Source organism: Nannospalax galili, unplaced genomic scaffold (assembly GCF_000622305.1).
Source record: "Nannospalax galili isolate Female #2095 unplaced genomic scaffold, S.galili_v1.0 scaffold290, whole genome shotgun sequence".
Taxonomy (NCBI): Eukaryota; Metazoa; Chordata; class Mammalia; order Rodentia; family Spalacidae; genus Nannospalax; species Nannospalax galili.
The window spans coordinates 4,985,062-5,009,353 of NW_008331486.1; the positions used below are offsets into that span (position 1 = coordinate 4,985,062).

The 24,292-nt window shown below is 45.5% G+C and overlaps 1 protein-coding gene across 4 annotated transcripts in view; it reads left to right on the forward strand.

The window, feature by feature from the left end:
• Garnl3 (GTPase activating Rap/RanGAP domain like 3) overlaps positions 1-24,292 on the forward strand; it is a gene marked incomplete in the record, with an annotated part of 193,617 nt that overhangs the window by 142,184 nt on the left and 27,141 nt on the right. For all 4 annotated transcript variants that reach the window (XM_029559731.1, XM_008824990.3, XM_029559734.1 and 1 more), the window contains 9 exon segments: positions 1,396-1,441; positions 2,365-2,471; positions 6,537-6,652; positions 8,567-8,671; positions 10,878-10,952; positions 15,685-15,796; positions 20,455-20,553; positions 20,906-21,022; positions 22,679-22,848. In XM_029559731.1, coding sequence (XP_029415591.1) covers positions 1,396-1,441; positions 2,365-2,471; positions 6,537-6,652; positions 8,567-8,671; positions 10,878-10,952; positions 15,685-15,796; positions 20,455-20,553; positions 20,906-21,022; positions 22,679-22,848 — 947 coding nt within the window.

Consider the following 24,292-nt stretch of genomic DNA (forward strand, 5'->3'; position numbering starts at 1 on the left):
TTCTGAAAAGAACCAGTAGGTAGTTCATTCAACCAAGCACATGAGTGGACACCAAGGGGCTGGCTTCAGCCCTAGGTACAGCTGGCATGAGAGATGGGGCAGTCAGAGAGGAAGACTGCTGGGTGGTGTAGGTAGTTGTGCCATTTATTTTTTAAGATTTCTTTTTTTTTTTTTTTTTTGGTCTTTTTGAGACAGGGTCTCCCTGTAGCCCCAGCTGTCCTGAAACTCACTATATAGACCAGGCTGGCCTTGCCTCTGCCTCCTGAGTGCTGGGATTAAAGGCATGCGCCACCACGCCCGGCGATTTCATTATTTTTAATTATATGTATGTGTATATGTCTATGTACATGAACATTAATGTCTGTGGAGGCCAGGGCATGGGAGTCTCCTAGAGCTAGAGATACAAGCAGTCGTGAGCCACCCAACACGGGTGCTTTGCTGAGCAGTATGCTTTCTTACCACTGAGCCATCTCTCCAGCCCTTCGTTTTATTTTTAAAGACTTGTATTGAGTGGCTAGAGAGATAGATCAGCACTGGCTGCTCTTGCAGAGAACCTGGGTTCAATTCCCAGCACCTACATGATGGCTAACAATTGTCCATAACTCCATTTCCAGGGGAATCTGGCACCCTTTTCTGACCTCTGTGGCCATTTCACAACATGGATGCACTTACATAATGCAGACAATACACTCATATACATAAAAATAATAAAGTTTTAAAAAGAGAATTGTATTGAGATTAAATTCCCATAGTGCATAATGTATCTTTTTTTTTTTTTAATGCTGGAGACGGAACCCAGGCCTCCCACATGTTGGCCAAGTGCTCTGCACACGGAGCCACACCCCAGCAGCTGAGCTATTCTGGACTCTTTGGGCTCTGGCCCAAGCAAAGTAGACTCTGCTTAGAAGCTGCCACCAGCCTCGTTGGCTTGCTTTCCTATGCTGTTTTGTCTACCAAAGGCGGAGGAGAGGGAAGGTGCACAGTGGTAACATTTCAGTTGCTTTCCCATCTCAAAACCTGTGAGATGAAATACGTGACTAATCCCTGGGATTGTGTTTTGTTTCCAGGCAGGACAGTTGCTCCTTTTGTTCTACTGAATTCTTGGTTGTTTAATGTCTTTACTTGCATTGCTTTTCTCACAGCCTTGAAGGTTTTGTGGAATCTTTTCCCAGTGGGAGAGCACACAGATGCAAACCCTATTCATGGGCCTATCATGTATGTTTCCCTGGGGTGTCTCCTGTAAAGAGGTCGAGTTCTGTCCCAACTTGAAAGCAGTAGGTGCCTAACCACAGAAAGGCCTGCTCAAGAACACTTCTGCAGGAGGGATTTCACAGCACAGGCTGTCAGGTGGTGAGCTTCAAGGATGCGGATTGATTGCCTTGACTGTCCCCACAGATATCTTTGCCTTAGTGAGGTATGACCAGCAAAATGACAATTACAGGTAGGTGATGACCTCATCCATTGGCACTGGTTCTCAGAGAATCCTGATGTGCTTTCTTCTCGATGTGTTTAATAGACATGTCCTCACCTTATAGAATATTCTGCAGTAGGGCGGGAGAGCTGGATCAACAGTTAAGAGCACTGACTGTTCTTGCAGAGGACCTGGGTTCAATTCTCAGCACCTACATGGTAGCTAACAACCATCTGTGACTCCAGTTCCAGGAGAATTTGATGCCCTCTTCTGACCTCCAAGGGCATGACACAATATAAGCGCACTCACCTACATGCACTGACACACATAAAATAATAAAATTTAAAAAGAATATTCTGCAGGTCTAACTCTTCAGAATTTTGTTCTGTACAGCATTACTATGTGCAGTGGACCCAGGGCTCAGGGTTAGCTTCGTGTTTTGTACTTCATGGGGGAACAAATTTGCTGTGTTTGACCCTGGCCAGAATAGTCCCTTCCCTAACCTACTACCTTTCCTGCTTATCCTTCTGTTCCACAAAAATGCATCTATTAGAGGGACATTGTAAACCTCTGCCAGTTAGGGGAAGTGGGTTTGAACCTCAGGTCTGTCACTTCGTAATTATGGCTTTGAGGCTTTGTGAAAAGTGTTTATCCTCTGGGCACCTTGAGCTGGTGCAGAATGACAGTAAGTTGCCCCTGACAGGCTTCACAAGCCTTAAAATCCCAACCAGCATGCCTGCTGTGCAGTGGGTCTACAAGGCACCATTGCTGTTATTCTAGGGTTCCCAGCCTGTCCTTCTCCCCGCTGGAAGCAAGGGCCCAGAGGTGGCACAGGCTCCAGCCTTAGTATGAGTCTTTGTAACACATTACATGGGTCACTGTACACACTCACTGACGAAGTATTGGTAATCTATGAAGGAAAGTCAACTAATTCTGGAATGTTCTCTACAAAGGCTGAAAATATTTTCAGAAGAAAGTGTACCACTCTTTGGCCCACCCCTGCCATCCCCACCGGTGTTTACAGACCACCAGGAATTCAGGGACTTTTTGCTTGTGAAATGTAAGTTGTTTTTTGGGGGTGGTTGTTTTTTGAAATGCTTATGGAACTTGTTCTGGATCAGAATCTGTTTCCTCATATCCCCAGGATGCTGCATACAAAAGCATTGTTTAAGCAGTCTGCCCTGTTAATTCTTCACTTGTGTTTAGTTTTCTTATGGGTCCTTCTCTACACCTACCATCCTGCCCACCTGCCGTGCAGTTTTATCTTCTGTCACCACTCACAATGCCAGGGAGGACTCAAACTGGCCTTCTTGCCCTGGGTTCTGATGTCACCATTCTGAGTCTTTGCCAGTGTGTATCTGTCTTTGTCAGACAGGAGTAGAGGTTAGGGAAAGAACGATTATGAAGGTTATGCTACATGCTTAGAGACAGTTGTTGGGGAGGGAGAGAGAGGGGGAGAGAGAGAGAGAGAGAGAGAGAGAGAGAGAGAATGTGAATGGGGTGTGGAGAGCCTACCCACCCCAGAATGATGCCCAGGGCCCGACTCTGAGCCCCCATCTTCTGAATGACAGAGCTCTACCACACCCCTTATCAGAGCACCCTTGGTTATTGTATCAGAGCCCATTTCCTTGATGATCAGAACCAAGATGTTTGACTTCTTCCACTGTAATCTCTTCATAGAAGTTCAGCTTGCAGCCCCGGAGCCCTGGCAGTGCCACTCGGCCTGTGTCCTCTGTGAAGAGGCCAGGTCCAGCCTTCTGCCAAGCACGCTAGGGGCTGCAGCTGCTCTGCTGGCTTCTTCCTGCCCCTCACACCCACACACACATTGCCTAATCCTGTCACAGTTGCCATGCAGTTTGAGAGCATTTGGAATGCTCCTGTCCTCTCGCTGAGTCCATCTGGGAGACCTGGCCCCAAGGTGGCATTGACTGAGCCCAGAACCTCACAGAATCCCTCATGGACACCTGCTGCTCAACTTCCCATCTAATCCTCCTTCAGAATTGGCCAAAACCAGTGCCACAGCCCAGGCAAGTGACAGAGAACTGTTGTTCCTCCCTGTCTTATCTGCCCAGTCGACCACCAGAGCCCCTGAATGTGAGTCCTCTATCACAGTCACAGAAAATTTCCTTGTGTTTTCTACCCATGCAGGGCACTAAAGTTAGCTCCCAACCTTAGCCCACAGCAGAATCTCTGCCCCCAACATCAGAAGAGCAAACTGCAAACCACTTGGCAAAAGGCAGCTTCATACCTTCCATGTCCATAGGCTTTATTTCAGATACTGGGACAAGGGTCACAGACACAAGTATGTGGAGAGGTGGATGGGGATTTGTGAGTGAAGTAGACCAAGCAGGGGACAATGAAGATTAAATACTAGGAGCTGTGGCATGCTCTAGGACAGGACCCTGCTCCAGCAAGGTACTTCTTTCTGACTGCACATGCCCAATGTTGCCAGACATTCTGTTTCTAGAACAAGCTAGACTTGTGAAGTTTCTTCTGTTTCAAGTCCTGGAAATCAAGGAAGAAGGAAGAAACAGGGAAAGGTTGTTGTCGCTAACAGCCAAGAGAACTAGGGATCTGCAGGCACAGTAGAAAAGCACTCTGTAGGGTGCTGGTTGCAGGAGAGGGGTCAGGCCTGCAGTGCTTTAACCCCAGATTATTTAGAAGACTGCTCAACCATACTGGAGACCCACTTTTTTTAATATTTTATTTATTTTTATTTTATGTGTATTTGAATATGCATTGCCCGCATGTATACAAGTGCACCCATGTTGTGCAGTACTCAAGGAGGTCAGAAGAAGGCATTAAATGCCCTGGAACTGGAGTTACAGGTGGTTGTTAGCCACCATGTGGGTGCTGGAAACCAAACCTAGGTCTTGTGCAAGAGCAGCCAGTGCTCTTAACTGCTGAGCTGTCTCTCCACCCCTGAGAACTGCTTTGAACAATGGAGCTAGGCAGAGCAATGGTGCATCGGCACCTTTGAAAACTTGGGGAGAAATTAAATGATGTGGTTCAGTTGATCTGATGGTGAAGGTTTGAAAGGTAGCTGTGTTGGGAAACATAGGCAGAAGGAGCCAGAGGTGATGGAGAAGGTACTACATGATTGAGCCGGGGCCAGCAGAACCAGCAGGGCTGTGTGGCTGATGCCAATGAAAGCCGGAGATGCTGGATATGGGAAGGCTTTTGGAATCCCAGAGTGAATTTAGCAGAAAAGACCAAGCCAGCCAGGTCGAAAACTCCACGATAACTCAAAACACAACTTCAACAAAAATTCAGGTCTTTCCCCTAAATCTGCCAAAATAAGTCATTTAAAATGAAGTTTTCTAAGGTATTAAAGGAGAAAAATCCTCAAAAAATCAAATAGAGCAGTTGACATGCAGTTTAAATTCCTTAGAGATAGATGTCTTGCTTCAGAGAGGCTTACCTTGTCCCCAGCACAGAGAGCTTATCCTTGCTTTCCACACAAGAAATTCTGCTTTTCAGTTTATGAACTGACCTGCCTCTGTGTGAGAAAACTGATAGTTAATATTATATCCAATTCAATGTGCCTAACATTGTGTGGTTTATATTGTATCACCTCATTTAAATGACAGAAACCCCCTAAAAATGGGATCATGCTCATTTTGCAAGGTAGAAAACTGGAGCCCCAAAAGCTAAGACAAGATTAATTAAGACCCCACAGCCAGCAGCAGAGCTCCTGACTCCACACTCCTAACCTATTGTGCATTTCCTGTTCTGAGCTCTGGTGTGTAACTGCACTCCACTATGCTGTCTCTTAGTGTCTATAGTCCACTTTACACTAGCTTTCTCTAGAAGAAATTTCCAGTAAGCTATAGATCTAAGTCTCCTCCTGAAGCAGTTTTATTCCTTCAGACTACAGCAAATTATATATATATATATATTGAATGAGATCCTAGTGGTTTAGCTCCAAGGAAGGAGAGAAACAGAGGGAGGGAGGGGTTAGATGAATGGAGGGGCAGAGGGATGGATTAATGGAGGGATGGATGAATGGGTGGATGAATGGATGGGTGAATGAATGGATGGATGGATGGGTGAGTGGATCGATGAATAGAGGGATGAGCAGGTGGATGGATGGATGAATGAAAGGGTGAGTGGATCGATGAATGGAGGGATGGAATGAGTGGATAGATGAATGAATGAATGGTGAGCGGATCAATGAAGGGATGGATTGATGGATGGATGAATGAGTGGGTGGATAGATGAATGAATGAATGGTGAGCGGATCAATGAATGGATGAATGAAGGGATGGATTGATGGATGGATGAATGAATGAATGGGTGAGTGGATGGATGAATAGATGAATGGAAGGATGGATGGATGGGTGGATAGATGAAGGGAGGGATGGATTGATGGGTTCCATGTATGGCTAAATAGGTCTTTAAGTAAAATTAGATCTGCCTTCTGCTTGGGAAGCTTGCTGTCCATCAAGAGAAACTAAGCATGTCTATAGGCTTAGTTTCTGTGCACTGAATCTGCACACCGAAATTGAAGTCTCAAAGCATTCTTCCATGAAGAGAAAGTTAGGTCAGTGGTAATACCAGTTGTTTTGGTCAGTTTTCATCACTGAGACAAAATGTCTGAGGAAAACAACTGAAAAGAAGAAAAATTATTTCAGAAGTCTCAATCCATGGTCACCTAGCTCCATCAGTAAGAGCCTGGAGTACCGTGATAGGACATGGTGACAGTAGGGCACAGTGGAGGTTTGAAAGATGCTCACTTCATGGCAGTCAGGAAGCAGAGAGAGCAAGAGAAAGGGACTGGGGAACAAGATGCATCCTTCAGAGGTGCTCCCCTGTGACTCACTTCTCCAGCCACGTCCCACCTCCCCATGTTTCCACTGCCCCCCAGTAATGCCATCAAAGTATTGATCCATCAGTGAATTATCCCACTGATGAAATCAGAGCCTCATGATCCAACTACCTGTCAGAGGTGTATCCAGCTAAGGATTAGTTAGGCCCTTAACACTTTGGGGAACACTTCATAACCAAGCCCTGATACTACTATTACAGTGGCAGGTCTCATTCACTGTGAGAACTCTGCTTGAGCAGAATATTCTTCAATAACTATTGATGACTGCAATTCCATTTTTTACTTGATTTGTTTTAGTAATTAATGGTGAAAAAGCCACTTTGGAAACACCGACCTTTGCCCAGAAGCGTCGACGTACTCTGGACATGTTGATTCGATCCTTATACCAGGATTTGATGCCAGATTTGCATAAGGTACCTGTGTCGATGGTCTCCTTTTTCCCATGATGGAGTGCAGAGCTCACTCTTAGAAACAAGCCCTAGGTAAAGCAGAGTTCTTGTGGTCCTCACTGCTGAGACTGGCCTAGAGCCACCACCACTGGCATTGTCCCATTGCTACTGCAAGAAGGGGGGTCTTTGAGTGGCCATGTGCAAGAATGTGATATTCATAAAGCTGTAACCAAGGAACATCAAGGGGAAGGAAGGATCATGAATGTCAACACCCAGCACTGAGGCTGCTGTCAGGTGCTGTCCTTGGTGCTATACCCATGATGCTGCTAGATGGGTCAAAAACAGTGACTTTGAAGAGAGAAGAGTGGCCAAGTGCTTTCTTAGATTTTTCCTGGAGATTTCCTGGCTGGCCTCATAATCAGGCACTGGAATAATCATTTCATTGACTGGAAGCCCACTTTGTACTGGACACTTTGTAGGTCCAAGGCATGTCTGCATGCCCCCAGGAGGCCTCCAGACTCACCCTCTGAGGTTACCAGGATCAGTGACTCCTTAGTGGAGAGTAAAATCATTATTTAAAAGCTTGTCTCAGCCAGGCATGGTGGTGCACGCCTGTAGTCTCAGCACTTGGGAGGCAGAGGCAGGCGGATCCCTGTGAGTTCAAGGCCAGCCTGGTCTACATAGTGAGTTCCAGGACAGCTGGGGCTGCAGGGAGACCCAGTCTCAAAAAGACAACAACAACAACAAAAAAAAAAACTTGTCTCTAGGGTCCAGTGAGATAGCTCAGCAGATAAAGGCACTCATTCAAACCCCTAGGCCCACATGATGGAAGGAGATAACCAACTCCTGCAAGTTGTCCTCTGACCTTCAGACACCATGGCAAACACTTACTTGCACACATGCACTTAGACACACACACACACACACATACATACATACATACATACATACATACATACATACATAAATAAGTAATAAATGCAATTTTTTTAGATGGTCTCAGTCTATAGCCCTGGATGACCTGGAACTTTCCATGTAGACCAAGCTGGCCTCTAACCCACAAATATTTACTTGCCTCCGCTTCCCAAGTGCTGGAATTAAAAGTGTATGTCACCACACTTGGTAAATAAATATACTTTTCACATTTTTTAAATTTACCTATTTAGGGTCTGGAGAGATGGCTCAGCAGTTAAGAGCACTGGCTGCTCTTGCAGAGGACCTGGGTTTGGTTCCCAGCACCCACATGACAGCTAACAACCATCTGTAACTTCAGTTCCAGGGAATCCATCACCCTCTACTCACCTCCGTGGACATTGTATGCACCTGGTGCACTTACATAAATGCAGGCAGAACAATCATAAGCATAAAATAAAAATAAATCAAGGGCCAGGCATGGTGGCACCTACCTTTAATCCCAGAACTTGGGAGACAGAGGCAAGCGGATCTCTGTGAGATCAAGGCCAGCTTCCTCTATATAGTGAATGCTGGCCAGCTGGGGCTACAGGGAGACCCTATCTATAAATAAATAAATAATTTTTTTAATTTAAAAAGTTAACCAACTGATCCAAGCTAATCCACAAGGCCCTGGGGCCACACAGTCCCAGGGGTACCATGCACATAGAATTCAGTGTGCTGGGCTCTAGGGGTACCACTGGGTTCCATGGGGCTGGCATCCAAATCTATGCAGTATGATGACCTGGTGACACTGCTAACAGTTGATGGAGATGTTGGTTTACCTGGTCTAAAGCCTATGTAGTCAGCTGTTATATGGTGCTGCCTCTACACATGTGAACTATCCCTGTGTCCACCACAGTACTGAGTGACTCAGTAGTGGGTGGAAGCAGGACTGTCTGGACAAGCAGCTGTGTGCATTAAGAGATGACAAAGATGAGACCTGACAACTGTGTGTGGAATCCCTAACTTGTTTTTCTTTTTCAGAACATGCTTAATCGGCGGTCTTTTAGTGACGTTTTACCTGAGTCACCCAAGTCAGCACGGAAGAAAGAGGAGGCCCGCCAGGCAGAGTTTGTTAGAATAGGGCAGGTGGGTTTGATTCTGAAACTCTCCTGGGAGATGTGGTGATGAGTACCTCCAAGTTTCCTGCTGTTGTAGTATCTCTGTGATTCCTCTCAGGATTGTGGTGGAGAGACAAGACAAGTTTTGACAGCTGTGTTGGATGCAGTACCCTGAGTGAAAGAAAAGCACTCTATGATGGGGGAACAGCTCCTGCCTAGACTCAGGTGGTCTAGGATCATGCCTGTCAAGGAAATCCAGACCACTTGCTTATCCCCTAGGAATTCTCTGAAGAGTGAGGAACCAATTAGAGAATCACCAAATTGAACCCTAACCCTCCAATAGGAGGAAGTACTCAGTGGATGGTATCACTCACAGAAGACCCACAATCCTGCCCTTTTACATGGAGACAGTCCTCAGGCTTAGATGGTTCCTGTTCATTCCCTTGCCCTAAGCCTTGAAGGAAATCACCTTCCCCTTGCCACAGTCCCCTGGTGACACTAGCAGTTCTCCATCCCAGGGTTTCTACCCTGACACCACACCATTAGCAGGAAAAGGGACACCAGCACCAGATAAGCTCTGACCCAGAAGTCGAGTGTCAAACAAGGCAGGTGAATGAAGGTCCTGTGATCAGCAACAACTTGGAGGTAAAGAGCACATTTTCCCAAACATGTGTCTGTATTTATTGAAAGATAACTGGGGCTGGCAAGATATATCAGTGGGGGAATGTGCTTGCCACCAAGCCTGACAACCTGAGTTCAGTTCTTGGGATTCATATGGTGGGAGAGAACTGACTCCTATAAGTTATCCTCAGACTTTCACAGGTGCACCATGGGACACACACACACACTAAATAATTTGCATGTGACCAAACAAACGTGCAGGTGCCCAAGGAGGCCAGAGAGGGCATCAAATCCCCCAGAGCTAGAATTACAGATGACTGTGAGCCACAGAATACCAGTGCTGGGAACCAGACTCAGGCCCTCTGCAGGAGCAGCAAGCATTCTTAACTGCTAAGCCAACCTTAATAAATGTAATTTTTTAAAAATTTCTAGAAAGCCAGACATGGTGGCATACACCATTAATCCCAGCAGTAGGAAGGCAGAGGCAGGCAGATCCTGTGAGATTGTGGCCAGCTTGGTCTACATAATGAGTTCCAGGCCAGCTGGGGCTGCAGGGAGACCCTGTCTCAAAAAGACTAAAAAAGAAAATTGCTAAAGGATTGGGGCTGGATAGATGACTCAGCAGTTAAGAGCACTTACTTCTCTTCCAGAGGACCTAAGTTCAGTTTTCAGCACCCACATGGCAGCTAACAATGATCCATAACTCCAGTAGAAGCCAGAGTATCCCATGACTACTACTGGCTTCTGTGGGCACCAAGCATACATGTAGTGCACTTATATACATGCAGGCAGAACACTCACACCCATAAATTAAGTAAAATCTTAGGGAATGAGGACATGTCCTGCAATTCTGAATGGGTTAAAAAAATTAACAAACATTTAAAAATAAATTTAAAAAAAAGAATAGAGGGGCTGGAGAGATGGCTCAGTAGTTAAGAGTACTGACTGCTCTTGCAGAGGACCCGGGTTTGATTCCCAGCACCCACATGGCAGCTACGAACCATCCTTAGCTCCAGTTCTAGGGGAACCCAAAGCCCTCTTCGGACCTCCGCAGCATTGCACAACACAGGTGCTCTCACATACATGTAGGCAATACACTCGTACATATAAAATAAAAATAATATTAAAAAAAGAATAGAGCCAGGCATTGGTAGCACATGTCTTTAATCCCAGCACTTGGGCAGCAGAGACAGGCGGATCTCTGAGACCAAGGTCAGCCTGGTCTACGTAGTGAGTTCCAGGCCAGTTGGGGCTACAGGGAGACCATGTCTCAAAAAACAAAAAAAAAGATAAATTCACCTTTTCCTTCCAGGGATGGTGAATCAGGAGTAGGAGGGACCTGGGAATCTATATTTTTCAATGCTCCTAATTTACAAAGCATAGAACTAATATAGTTCATTGAAGTGCCAGAGACCTTGGGGGTAGTTTGGATCATTATATTGTCACTAGGGCTTTACCAGTCTCCCTAATTCCTTATCATCAATGCTGAGTCAGAGAGGAGACTGCAACTTTAATCCCAAATTACTCCTAATTTATTGCTTGTTTTCAAACCTCAGTTGTTTGCCTTGCTGTGCTTTCACTGCTTGATAACAAAGACCTCTCTGTTCCATAAGGCCCTAAAACTGAAGTCCATCGTGAGAGGGGATGCCCCATCAAGCCTGGCAGCTTCAGGGATGTATAAAAAAGAGGTGAGTTGTCGATACTTTCCATTGGAACTGTGAATGTCTTTTTTGCTCGATACAGTTATTGAGAATCTTGGGAGACAGTTTGGGACAGAAGAAAGATTTCTCTCAAGTCCTCAGGAGCCCAGATCATATAGCAAGAGCCTCTGTGTCCCTGTAACTCCCTTTCCCTGCATGGATGGAGAGCTCTGAGCCAGGCCTGATCAGCCAGGCTGGTTCCCAGTACTCCTCAAGTGCTGTGTGCATGCATGTCAATAGGACAGGTGACCAGGTATGCGCTCTGGTGCAGGAGGACGGGTTGGGGTCAGAGTGGACATCTCTTACACATTGCACACAGTTCTTGCCCAGTCTAAACAGCAAGACTCAAGCAGGGATTCTCCTCACAGAGTGTATCCAAGTCACCCCCAGTTTCTGATGCAACCTTGGAGGTCACTGCCAGTTTTTGATGCAGCCCTGGGGGTGGACATCAAAGATTCCTCTCCTAGTATCATTATTGCTGTTGCTGTAATAAAATACCCTGAGCCCCGCCCCCAAAAAAAACTCAGGAGAAAAAGGGGTTTATTTTAGCTCACAATTCCAAGTCACAGCCCATCACTTCAGGGAAGGCACAATGGCAGGAGCTTGAGACAGCTGGCACGTCACATCCACAAGTGTAGAGAGAGATGAATTCTTGCTTACATGCTTGCACTCAGATCAGTTTCTCCACACTTGCACAATTCAAGATCCCCTGCCTAGGAATGGTGCTGCCCAGCGTGGGCTGGGTCTTCCTACATCAATTAACTGAAGATAGTCCCCCACAGACATGCCCAGAGCCAAGCTAATGTAGGCAGCCCCTCATTGAGACTTTCTTCCCAAGTGATTCTAGGTTGTATCAAGCTGGTGGTTAAAGATAACCATCATTAGTTACTTTTCTAACTAGTTCTCAGGGACTGCTAGTCATAGGTGCACAGGTGAGAAACAACTGCATAAGCCACTTAGCCAAACACCAAGTCCTGTGGCCTATCTTCTTCCTGCTTTCACTTTTAGAAGCAGGGGAAAGGGAAACAGGTGGCCATCAAGAATAGAACAGACCTGGCATGGTGGCACACATCTTTGATCCCAGCACTAGGGAGGCAGAGGTAGGCAGATCTCTTTGAGTTCAAGGCCAGCCTGGTCTACACAGTGAGTTCCAGGTAAACTGGGGCTACAGGGAGACCCTGTCTCAAAAAGACCAAAGGAGGAGGGGGAGGGGAGGGGGAGGGGGAGTTAAGAGCACTGGCTGCTCTTGTGGAGGACCCGGGTTCAGTTCCCAGCATCCAATGGTGGCTAACAACTCCAGTTCCAGGGGATCTGACACCTTCTTCTGACCTCCATGGGCATTCTATGACATGGGTGCACTTGCATACACACAGGCAATATACTCATACACATAAATTTTTTTTTAATTAAAAATAAAATTTTTAAAGAAAAGAACAAAAGGGGCTGGAGAGATGGTGCAGCAGTTAAGAGCACTGGTTGCTCAGAGAACCCAGGTTAAGTTCCTAGCACCCACATGGTGGCTAACAACCATTTGTAACTCCAGTTCCAGGGAATCTGACACCCCCTTCTGGCCTCTGCGGGCATTGCAAAACACTGGTACACTTACATATACACAGTAAAATACTCGTACATCATATACACAAAGATAATAAATATAATATTTTTTAAGAAAAGATCAGAAAAAACACAAATCACAGTATAAACTTACTATATGCATAATTTTATATTATAAAACAATGCTCTATGTGCTTAATTCTATATTGAATATTTAAGTGAAACAGAACAGATACACAGAACACATCATTAGAAAAATGTCCATTATAGAAGTGAAAGAATGATGAAGACGTTTACTTAGTGGTAAAAGCATATATGATTTGAGCCCCTGTGCTTTAAATTTGATTTCAGGACCAGCAAGATGGCTTAGTGGGTAAAGACATTTGATGCTCAAGTCTGACAACCTGAGTTCAATCCCTAGGACCCACATAAAAGTGAAAGGAGAGATCCAATTCCACAGAACTGTGGCACAGGCGCCTACACACATCATGCACACACATACACACACACACACACACACACACACACACACTAATTAATTAATTAATTTTAAAGTCTGGTTTCAGGAAAATAATAAGCCCAATGTAATTGAGGGGCTAGGGAGACAGCTCAATAATTAAGAGCACTCACTGCTCTTGCAGATGACCCAAGTTTGATTCCCAGAACCCAATTGAGCAGCTCACATCCACCTGTAACCCACATTGAGCAGCTCACATCCACCTGTAACTCCAGCTCCAGAGGATCCAACGAGATGGCTCAGTGGGCACTTGCCATGCCTCACAGCCTAAGTTCGATCCCTGGGACCCACATGATAGAAGGAAACAACCAACAAGTTGTTCTCTGTTCACTGTGCATGTACCTCCCAGTACTAATTAATTAATTACTAAGGGGCTGGAGAGATGGCTTAGTGGTTAAGAGCACTGGCTGCTCTTACAGAGGACCAGGGTTTGGGTCTCAGTACCCACGTGATGGCTAACAATGATCTGTAACTCCGGTACCAGGGAATCCAACACCCTCTTCTCACCTCCACAGGCACTGCATCCACAGGCATTGCACAACATTGGTACACTTTACATACATGCAGGTAATATACTCATACATATAAAATAAAAATAATAAATAAAAAAGTTCCTAGGCATATATTGGAACCATAACTTTTTCATCCATACAAAAGAAAAGGTGCTTCCCTTGTTGGAATCAGTTCATATCCAGAAGGACTCCACAGGTCACCCTTGGAGAAACTGCTCCAAAGGCCCCCACAAATCCTCTAGTGCCCTCGAGTCTTCATGGTGAAGAACCTCTCTCTGAATGTGTCCTCTGGCCAGAGAACACTTTGCTTTTAAGACTCAGTTGAGGGCTGGGGAGATAGCTCAATGAGCAAAATAAGGGACTGAGTTCAGATCTCCAGCACCCACATAAAAGCCCAGTGTAGTGGTATATGCCTATAACCCCAGTGCTTGGGGGCAGAAAGTGGAGGATCCTAGGGGATCCTTGGTGGCCAGCTGGTCTACCCAAACTGGTGAGCTTCAGAGTCAATGAGAGACCCTGCCTCAAAAAAAAAAAAAAAAAGGGGAAATAAAAAAGCAACAAAATAAGATCAAAAAGCAATTAAGGAAGGATAACCCAATGTCAACACAGACCTGCACAGGCAGCACACCTACACACACACACACATACACACACACATACACACACACGCACATTCAGTTGGTCTGTCTTGATATTACCTAAAGCATTGGTTTCGATGTCTAACTTCCGAATGGCATTTCTATTGCCTTTGCTTTTTCATGTCCTCTTACTACACATCACAAACTCAGAACCGCCAGGCTTCTCTTGAGGGAAATACCATTTCAGTCAGACACCTGTCTCTGTTTAGAAGATGTTTCCATCTCTGGAGAACAGTACAGGTTCCATCTTGACAAGCACAGTCTTCCTTCTGAGGCTGTGGGTTTCCTAAAGAAGCCTGCTCTTTGACAGCTAGCAATAATCCACAGTGTTTAGTCTCTTCCCTAATGATGCTCTCAAAGAAGGTCCTTGGAGCCTTTCTTGGACTTGAGGATATAAGCGTGTCTCCACTGGGCATTCAAACACACCTGAAAGTGCTCACATGGGCTCTCCGACTGTCCCAGGTGAGTCATGTCTGGCCCTGTGTCTAGTAGAGAATAGACATAAAGATGTATTGTTTCCGCTTATCCCTGGAATGCTCCAAAGACTTCCAAAGTACCTGTCTAAGAGAAGTTCTCTGAAAGGAAATGAGTGACCATTGAAAAATGTTCACAGTTCTCAGCTCTAGGGATAAAGCTCCATGGGGAGGGCACTTGCCTGGCATGCAGGAGGCCTGGGTTCAGTGCCCCAGTATCACACACACACACACACACACACTCACTCACTCACTCACTCACCAGAAACGTCCACAATGCTGGTGTGACTGAAATCACAGTAGGCATGCCTTTCAACTCCATATCTCCACACCCACCTCAGAGGCCACTGTGAGGGGGAGTTTATGCCTGAAATAGAAATGAAGCTAAGATCCCAGGAAACGTGTTCAGGCAGTGTGCACATGTCAAACAGGATCAGGAGGTATTTCATTCCCAACCCTTGTTGTTTTCCTACAAACACATTTTTTCTTTTAAGATTTTCTAACCTTGTGTGGGTCAGTAAGCATTTCTAATATTAAGACGGTATCAACTTCTTGAATTGTGTATGGTTTAATGATTTTGCCGAATCAGCAACACAGGAATCTTGTCTTTTTTAAAATAGTTATGTGGGACTTCCTTTTATGCTGAACCTACATGAACTCTTTAAAAAATTTTTTTAAAAAGGGCACTAATTGACCCAACTTCTGGGTGTTAAAGAAAATGCTTTTAAAATGTTATCAGTATTTCTGTTGCCCAAAGAACAGCATCATCTTATAGTGAAATACAGGTCACGGTGCCAGAAACATGGGAAACTACTTCTTTCCTGTGGCATCCACATTTGAAAGGAGAGCTTTCTCCTTAGGAAAGGTAACTGCGTCCAGACCCCTCCTAGTGACCAGGGTCTGGCACAACTCATTCCCACGGAGTATCTGTGTTACTGTTTCAGGCACCACGTGCTGCGTTCCATTTGGTGGGCCGCAGTGTGTTCTTTCCGGTACACTTACTCTCGATGCTTGTGTCGCTCACAGCCCTGGGAGCCCCAGTGTTTCTGCAGTAATTTCCCTCACGAAGCTGTGTGTGCAGATCCCTGGGGCCAGGCCTTGCTGGTTTCCACTGATGCGGGCGTCTTGCTAGTGGATGGTTAGTGAGTAGCTGCTCCTACAAATGTTTTTATTTGTGTGACCTGTAGTCCTTTGGAGGTGGGTAACAGCCAGTCATCTCCTTTAGACCAATAACGTGTGGTCCCAAGGGGAGTTAGCCAAGTTTAATTTTCTTATAAAATTAACCCCATGTTTTCAAGCAAGCACTAGGAGAGGAGTATATTTTGAACTTGGCATGGTGGAGTTTTTCTTTTTTCTCTTACCCCCAAGTCTCCAATTAGTTCCTGGCTATTAAGTCACCTGCTAAAAGAGTCTCCTTTTCAGCCTACACTTACCATGACCCCATCACTTTGTCTTAAATGAAAAGGGACATGTTGTTTAGAGTCACTCGGATATGAGCTCTCTCTGGAAGCCTTTTAAAAAAAGATTTCTGATTGGAAAAGAATTTGACATCTAAAACAAATGCTATGAATCTTAGATAGGCCATTTTTATGGCTATAGAAGCAGAAAGATTTTGACAAGAAGACAGATTTCAATTCAGTATTAAATGAGACCTTCTGAGAGTGAGCTAGATCAACCTGCCTAGGAAGTAGGCATTGCTCTAACATACAGACCAACCACCATAGGACGTGCCCTTGGTCATGGGTGCTGTTAGGTAGGATGCAACTTCAGGGGGATAGGATGTAAGCTCCAGAATAATATGGTCCCTTTCAGCAAGAGGTGTCTCTAGATTACTGCAGACTCCTAGCAAACAACAGAGAAGCTAAACGCTGGCTGCACAGCCCTGGGACATATGAGGGAACCACAAGCACAGAGGTTATCAGCCTCACAGGGCACATCCTTGGGCTGTACAGTACCTGCCAACCTCTGGTTACCATAGTGCCATGCTGTAAGAATCAAAAAGCCACCATTGTGATAGTGGCTTGATGGCCAAAAACTGCATCATCTTCCCACCTTTTGGCAAGGCCTTCCCTCCCTCAGACCCCTACTTAACACATGTACTAAGTACCTGCTCTGTGCCTGGCCCCATGGCCAGGTGCGCTCTGCTCAGTAGTGAAACACTTGCCTAGGATCATAAGGCCCTGGGTTCCCCCTCTTCCCCTCCCATCAACAGAAAGAAAACCCATCTTCTCTGAGCTTCCGGTCTCAAAAGGCTGAGAAACAGTTTATGATAATGGAAAAGGAGACACCGGGGATAGTTATTAAAACCACAGGATGGTCAGGGCTACGGACTTCCCATGTAAGTGCTTACAGCTGTCCCTGGCATGTAACAGCAAGTTATTAGAAGGTAGCTGTTATCTTCACTGTGTGTCCAGGAATTTACTATAAACTAACAAAATCTTCAGATTTTTGCCAAAAGTGCAACCAAAACAAATACTGTTTTTAAGAAAACCAAGCCAAGCTGGGTGTGGTAGCACACGCCTTTAATCCCAGCAGAGGCAGGTGGATTTCTGTGAGTTCAAGGCCAGCCTGGTCTACATAGTGAGTTCCAGGACAGCTGGGGCTATGGGGAGCCAAAAAGATCAAAAAAAAAAAAAATCAAGCCAGACCTTAGATGTTTAGTCTCTTAATTTTATAATTGAAGAAACAACATGGCCTGCCTGAAATCACACAGCTGTTCAGTGGCACATCAGATCTGGAGCCAGATGCAATTCCTAGTCTGGTGTTCTTTGTATGGAACCAACTCCCTTCCATTAAAGCCACAGTAAATTCTGCCAGTGTCTTTTCTGACTGTCCTTGTTGGGTGTTGCTGGGAAGGAGACACATCTGAAGGCTTTTGTACCATAACGCCCTTATTTCATTCTGCCTTCTGGTCTACACTTAATCATATTATGGATTGTTTTGTCAGTGGATCTGTCCCTTTCATTTCAGGCTAATTTCCACTCTATTCCATTAGCCTTTGCTTAATTTCATTAGACTTTAATGAAAAAAGTCTACTCCTTCAAGGTCATTATTTTAAAAAAAAAAAATCAATATCCTTTACACTCTAAGTATAGCAAATCCTCTTTAAAGGGGCTATTAACTTCTGAATAAATAGGCAATCCCCATGCCTTTTGGCTTTGTGGTAATAGAAAAGCTCTCCATAAAAGATTGCTTCTTCATACAGAGAATGCAGAAAGGAATAATTAATAAAGCAGGCATTAAGCACACGTCTTTCTCCTGTCTTTACCTTCTCTGCCTCGCTGTGCTGAACATAACTCAGTCTCGCCAGCTGAGGAAGGGATGGAGAATAAATACTAATTCGCTCATGCTGGCTTGTCAGCTACACAGTGCACCTCTATTCCCAACAAAAAAAATGAGGCACTCCATGCCTTATGGGATGTCCAAGATGTGACCTTGGACAAGCTTTCTGAACTTCTGAGCCTTGAGTTCCTTCTTTGTTAAATGGAAGTATCACAGGTCCCTTACCGATCTGGTAATTGAGACATCTAAATTAAATAATAGAGGAAGCACTACACATCAGGGGCTGGCTTACAGTAAGCCCTTAGTGAATGTGGCCTGCCATTCCTGATGCAGCCGTGGGCCCATAAAATAAAATAACTGCAGTTATTCACCCAAATATGACAGTATTGGAGTAATCAGCCTGTGGTGTGAACAGTAAATCTACCCATCAGCGATGACTCTTGGAGTCGATTTCTTTTCATGAAGGCCTGGAGTAGAAGAGGAAGCACTGTGGTTGATGGCTGTCATAAGATTCACACTTGCCCTAGAGGAACTAGAGGCAAGCCCCAAGAGACTGAGGGGAGCAGGGACAAGTTGTATATCTGATGGGAGCATGGCAGCCCCTAAGTTCTGACATGTCCAGAGCATCCCAGGCCTGCTGGAGCTGAAGCCTCCTCACACTGGGGGTGTTTATTGATCCTGATGGCAGAGGCCCTTGCTCCCACCTGGGCCCCATCCAGAGAGGGATCAGAGGCCAGAAGCCCAAGGCCTCTTGTACGTAAAGTATAAAAAAAAACAAGCCAGGGCTGGAGAGATGGCTCAGCAGTTAAGAGCACTGACTGCTCTTACAAAGGACGCGGGTTTGATTCTCAACCTCCACATGGTGGCTACAAACCATCCCTAACTCCAATTCCAGGGGAATCCAAAGCCCTCTTCTGACCTCCGTGGCATTGCACAACACAGGGGCACTCACATACATGCAGGCAATACACTCCTACACATGAAATAATTAAAAACAAAAAACAAACCAACTCAATCCCACAGCAGAGCCTTGGAGACTTAAGTACAGATGAAGAATGAGCCAGCAGCCAGGTGGTGGTACACACCTTCACTCTCAGCACTCCGGAGGCAGAGGCAGATGGATCTCTGTGAGTTTGAGGCCAAACTGATCTACATAGGGAGTTCCAGGCCAGTTAGAGTTACATAGTGAAATCCTATCTCAAAAATCCAAAAAGAATGAGCTGTCGTCCACCTCTGCCTAGGCTGTCCACACCATCCCTGGTGGTCTTAGCCTTCCCGCAACAAGCACAGAACAGGAGGAATCTTCCACTACAGAAAAGCCTGAGCTATTCTTCTAGACAGTGTATCCTGGGGTCCCCAAGAGGCAGAGTAACTGTTAGAACCCTTTAATAGCCCAACAGATAACCTTAGAATCAACTTTTATACATAACTACAGTGCCTTTAGTCATCCAGTTACCCGAAATCTTCTGAGCATCTCTACTTAAATTAGTTTATTCCTGCTCTTTGGGCAATTAATAATTGCCTCATTTTTATCTTTAAAAAAAGATTTCAGGGGCTGGAGAGATGGCTCAGCGGTTAAGAGTACTGACTGCTCTTGCTGAGGACCTGGGTTCGATTCCCAGCACCCACATGGCGGCTATGAACCGTCCTTAACGCCAGTTCCAGGGGAATCCAAAGCCCTCTTCTGACCTCCGCAGCATTGCACGACACGGGTGCATTCACATACATGCAAGCAATACACTCATACACATAAAATAATAAAAACAATAAATGAAAAGATTTCAAATTCTGATCTGAAAAACAATATTTAAAATGTATAAGCAGGGGTTTGAGATATGGCTCAGCAGTTACGAGCACTGACTACTCTTGCAGAGGATCCAAGTTCAGTTCCCAGCACCTGTCCTTAATCCAGTTGCAGTGAATCTGATGTCCTCTTCTGGCCTCCACAGGCATTGCATTTATGTGGTATGCTTATATACATGTAGGCAAAACTTTCATACACATAAAAATAACTCAAATGTATAAGCAAACTACTATTGAACTACTAAAATAACTCAAATGTATAAGCAAACCACTATTGAGGGCATGCTAGGGTAGGATGTGTTTGTATTCATTTTAAATGTAAAAAATTTTAAATTTGCTTTCTTGAAAATTACATAAAATAACCTAAGATATATTTTCAAATATTACTAAAAATAAAAAATCACTGCTCTATTTTTTTCATATGGAGTTCAGTCATTTGCTACGACCCTAGTAAACCTGGGATTGAAGCGTGCTGGTTTTTCTTCAGTGATATAAAGGAGAAAAACAGCTTCCATATCCCCTGGAAAGTGTTCCAGATGCCACTGGGAAGGGCATGTTAGCACTTCTCCCAAGTAGAGCAAGCAGTGTCTAAACTCCTTATGAGAGCCCTAAAAGCAGACTCCTCCCTTGAGAGAGAATAGGGCCCAGGTCTCCCTGAAGGAATGCATCACACAAGTTACGCAGTGCGGGTAACCAGCTCTCCTTTTCCAGATGGCCTTCCGTCCGTGCCTGTGTTTGACAGAACTCTGCCCGTGAAGCAAATGCATGTGCTGGAGACTCTAGACCTTCTGGTTCTCAGAGCAGACAAAGGTGGTACCCCTCTCCCTCCAAGTGGTGCTCTCTGGGAAGAGGAGGAGGGCAGGAGGTCCCCTGTGGGAGATGCTGAGGGTCACATTGGATGTGTGGAGCCATGTTGCTGTTACTTTTCCTGGTGCCAATGTACAGTCCTTTGCTGGCCTGCTTGTTGGGGGTGACGGCAGAGCAGTGAAAGGCAGAGTAGTCATGTCCACCCATGATTGTGCTAACTAAAGTTGCTTGGAATGCCTCTTGAATCCCAGAACACCTCCCAACCCCAGTTCCCTACATCTGCCCTTAGAGTGCCAGCAGGTCTTTTTTTTCTTCTCCATCCAACCCTCTCCTCTGCCTTGCTCACCATCACCAGGGAAAGATGCTCGCCTCTTTGTCTTCCGGCTGAGTGCCGTACAGAAGGGCCTTGAAGGCAGGCAGGCTGGAAGGAGCAGATCTGACTGCCGAGAAAACAAGCTGGAGAAAACCAAAGGTGAGGGGCTGGGGATGTAACTTGGCTGCTAGAGGGCTTGACTAGCATGCACGAGACCCTAGGTCTGATCCCAGCACTGCATAAGCCATCCCTGGCTACATAGTGACTTTGAGGCTAGCCTGAGCTACATGAGACCCTGTCTCAAAAAAAAAAAGGAAGGAAAGAAAGATGGAATAATAAAACCAGCAAGATGGCTCAGTGGGTAAAGGTACTTGCCACTAAGCCTGAATATCCAAGTTTGATCTTCAAGATCCACATGGTGGAAGGAGAGAACCAGCTAGTCTAACCATGGCACTGGACACACACACACACACACACACACACACACACACACACAATAAATGTAATTTTTTTTTGGTCTTTTTGAAACAGGGTCTCCCTGTAGCCCCAGCTGTCCTGGAACTCACTATAGGCTGGCCTTGAACTCAGAAAGATCTGCCTGCCTCTGCCTCCCAAGTGCTTGGACTACAGGTGTGCACCACCATGCCCAGCCACAATGTAATTTTTAAAATTTATGTGATTTTTGCACTTCCCATTAGAGCTGTTTCTATTAACTTTTTTCAGACCGCCTAGGTTGTACTGAAAATAAAAATGAACAGGAAAGAGCAAAATAAATAATTCCTCCTTGGAGGAAAAAAATCTAAGCAGGAGTCTTAGGGGTATAGCTCAGAAGTAGCACACTTGCCGAGGATGTATAAAGCTCTGGGTTTGATTCCCCAGATCTGGAGAAAAAAAGGAAAGAGTAGGAATTTTCTCTTTCTGGTTTGTTTCTTACTCAGAAGCATCCCAAAGAGAGCACCAAGATTTTCTTGAGAATCTGGAAAACTAGGAAAGCAGGTTGTAGACAGGAAGCCCTTGCCTTTGTCACAGGACTTTGGGCAAGTTGAGCTCCCTTAGCTAATCTGTAACTAAAGATAACTTTAGACTTTGGTTCTTGGAGCCCTGATCAGCCTCCACTTCAATTCCTATTGTATAACAGTTACAAAGCCAAGTTCACAAATTGTAGAATAGGGGAAGCAAGCCAGGTATGGTGGCACACACCCCAGTACTGGGGAGGCAGAGGCAGGCAGATCTCTGTGAGTTCAAGGCCAGCCTGGGGCTACAGGGAGACCCTGTCTCAAAAAGACCAAAATAAAAATAAAAATACAGGGAAGCTGACTCTCCTAAATTCACTTCCATGCTCCATCTTGCTTGGTGTATTAGTTATATTTCTCATGACTGTAACCAAAATACCAGACAAGAAACAAGAAACATTTTAAGAGAGGAGGGTTTATTCTTGCTTAACAATTTAAGAAGGGCTGCAGTCTGAAATGGCAGCAGGAGCATGGAGCCACTGTTCTTGTTTCATCTGCAGTCAGGAAGCAGAGGGCTGACAGCAAGTGGGACTGGGCTGCAAAGCCTCAAGGCCCACCACTAGTGACCCACTTCCTCTAAAGCACCACCTTCTAAAGTGACACCAACTTGGACCAAGTGTTCAAACACATGAACATGGGAGGATGCATTTCACATTCAACACCTGGTACCAGAAACCTGCTTAGTCCATCTCTGAGTTATGCTTCATTTTCAGGGTTCATAGGAACAATTTCCAAGCTGCCCAGGCCCAGGGCCTTCCAGCCCTCCCATCACACATTGAGAATCATCTGTTTCTCTTTCCAGGATGCCACCTGTATGCTATTAACACCCACCACAGCCGAGAGCTTAGAATTGTGGTTGCAATTCGGAATAAACTGCTTCTTATCACAAGGAAACACAAACCTGGGGTGCCTGGTGCCTCCCTGTTATCTCCCCTGTCAGAGTCTCCTGTTGAAGAATTCCAGTACATCAGGGTAGGTCTGCTTCCTAGCTTGCTGCTGTCCTGACCACAGTGTCATAAGCTGACTCTCTCCCTCCAATCCTGGGACTTCCCTACTGCTAAGTAACCCTCTAGGGAGCCACAGCCTCCTGTGCCCTAGTTTACCTGGACATCTAAGGTGTGTGCTCGTTTATCCCAGTGCATGCCTCCAGGGCTGCTCTAGGCACGGAGGATGCAGCAGTGACCCACACAAAGCCTCTCCCCACAGAGACTGAGTTTTAGTGGGAACATAACAGAGATGAACAAACAATGTCTGATACCGTGCAGAAAATCAACACTGAGAGTAGAGTATGGGGCTGAAGAGATGGCACAGCAGTGAAAAGCACATAGTGCTCTCCAGAGGACCCAGCTCAGATTCCCACCACCCACTTTGGGCAGCTCACAATTGCCTATAACTCCAATTCCCGGGGGCTCTGACATCTCTGACCTCAAAGGGCACCAACACTCATGTGCACAGACCTACACACACACACACATACATAAAATTTTAAAAATAACAATGGGGAGGCAGAGGCAGGCAGATCTCTATGAGATCAAGGCCAGCCTGGTCTACATAGTGAGTTCCAGGCCAGCTGGGACTATCGGGAGACGTCTCAAAAAACAAAACAAAAAATGGTTCTGGCCACTCAGTAGAAAAGCACACAGGGGACCAAGAGTAGCAATCAGGAGACCTGCTCAAAGGCCAGAGGAGGACCCAAACAGACCATACTGGTCTTGGCAGCTGGAGAAGCTGAGATCAAAGCTGTCTGCCAACCTTTGTCAGCAGGATATGATGACGGATTGAGGGTGTGGCCTCAGAAGTGAAGCCTTCTGAGATCAGGTTCCTTCCCTGGTCCTCCTACCTTTTTTAAAATTGGCAGCTCATCAAGCATTGGCCACTAGGCGGAGAAGGTAGTTTTCCTGAAGTCAAGGCTTCCTAAGTACGTACATCTGTTTCTGCAGCTCTTCAGTGCAGGGGGCCGGAACACACTGTCAAGTAAAACAAAGGGGTTAGAGAGATGGCTTGGCAGTTAAGAGCACTGATTGCTCTTACAGAGGATCTGAATTCAGTTCCCAGCACCACATGAAAGCTCACAACTGTGTAACTCCAGTTCCAGGGGATCTGACCCCTCTTCTGGCCTCTAGGGGCATTGTAAGCACATGGTGCACATACATACATGCAAGTAATACACTTAGACACATAATAAATAAATGAAGTTAAAATCTTGCTTTAGCTGGGCATGGTGGCGCATGCTTTTAATCCCAGCACTTGGGAGGCAGAGGCAGGCGGATCTCTGTGAGTTCAAGGCCAGCCTGGTCTACATAGTGAGTTCCAGGTCAGCTGGAAGATCCTGTCTCAAAAAGACAGAAAAAAAAAAAATCTTGCTCTAATTAGTGTCCTCATGACCTTGGATCCCAGCTCTATTATTATTATTTAT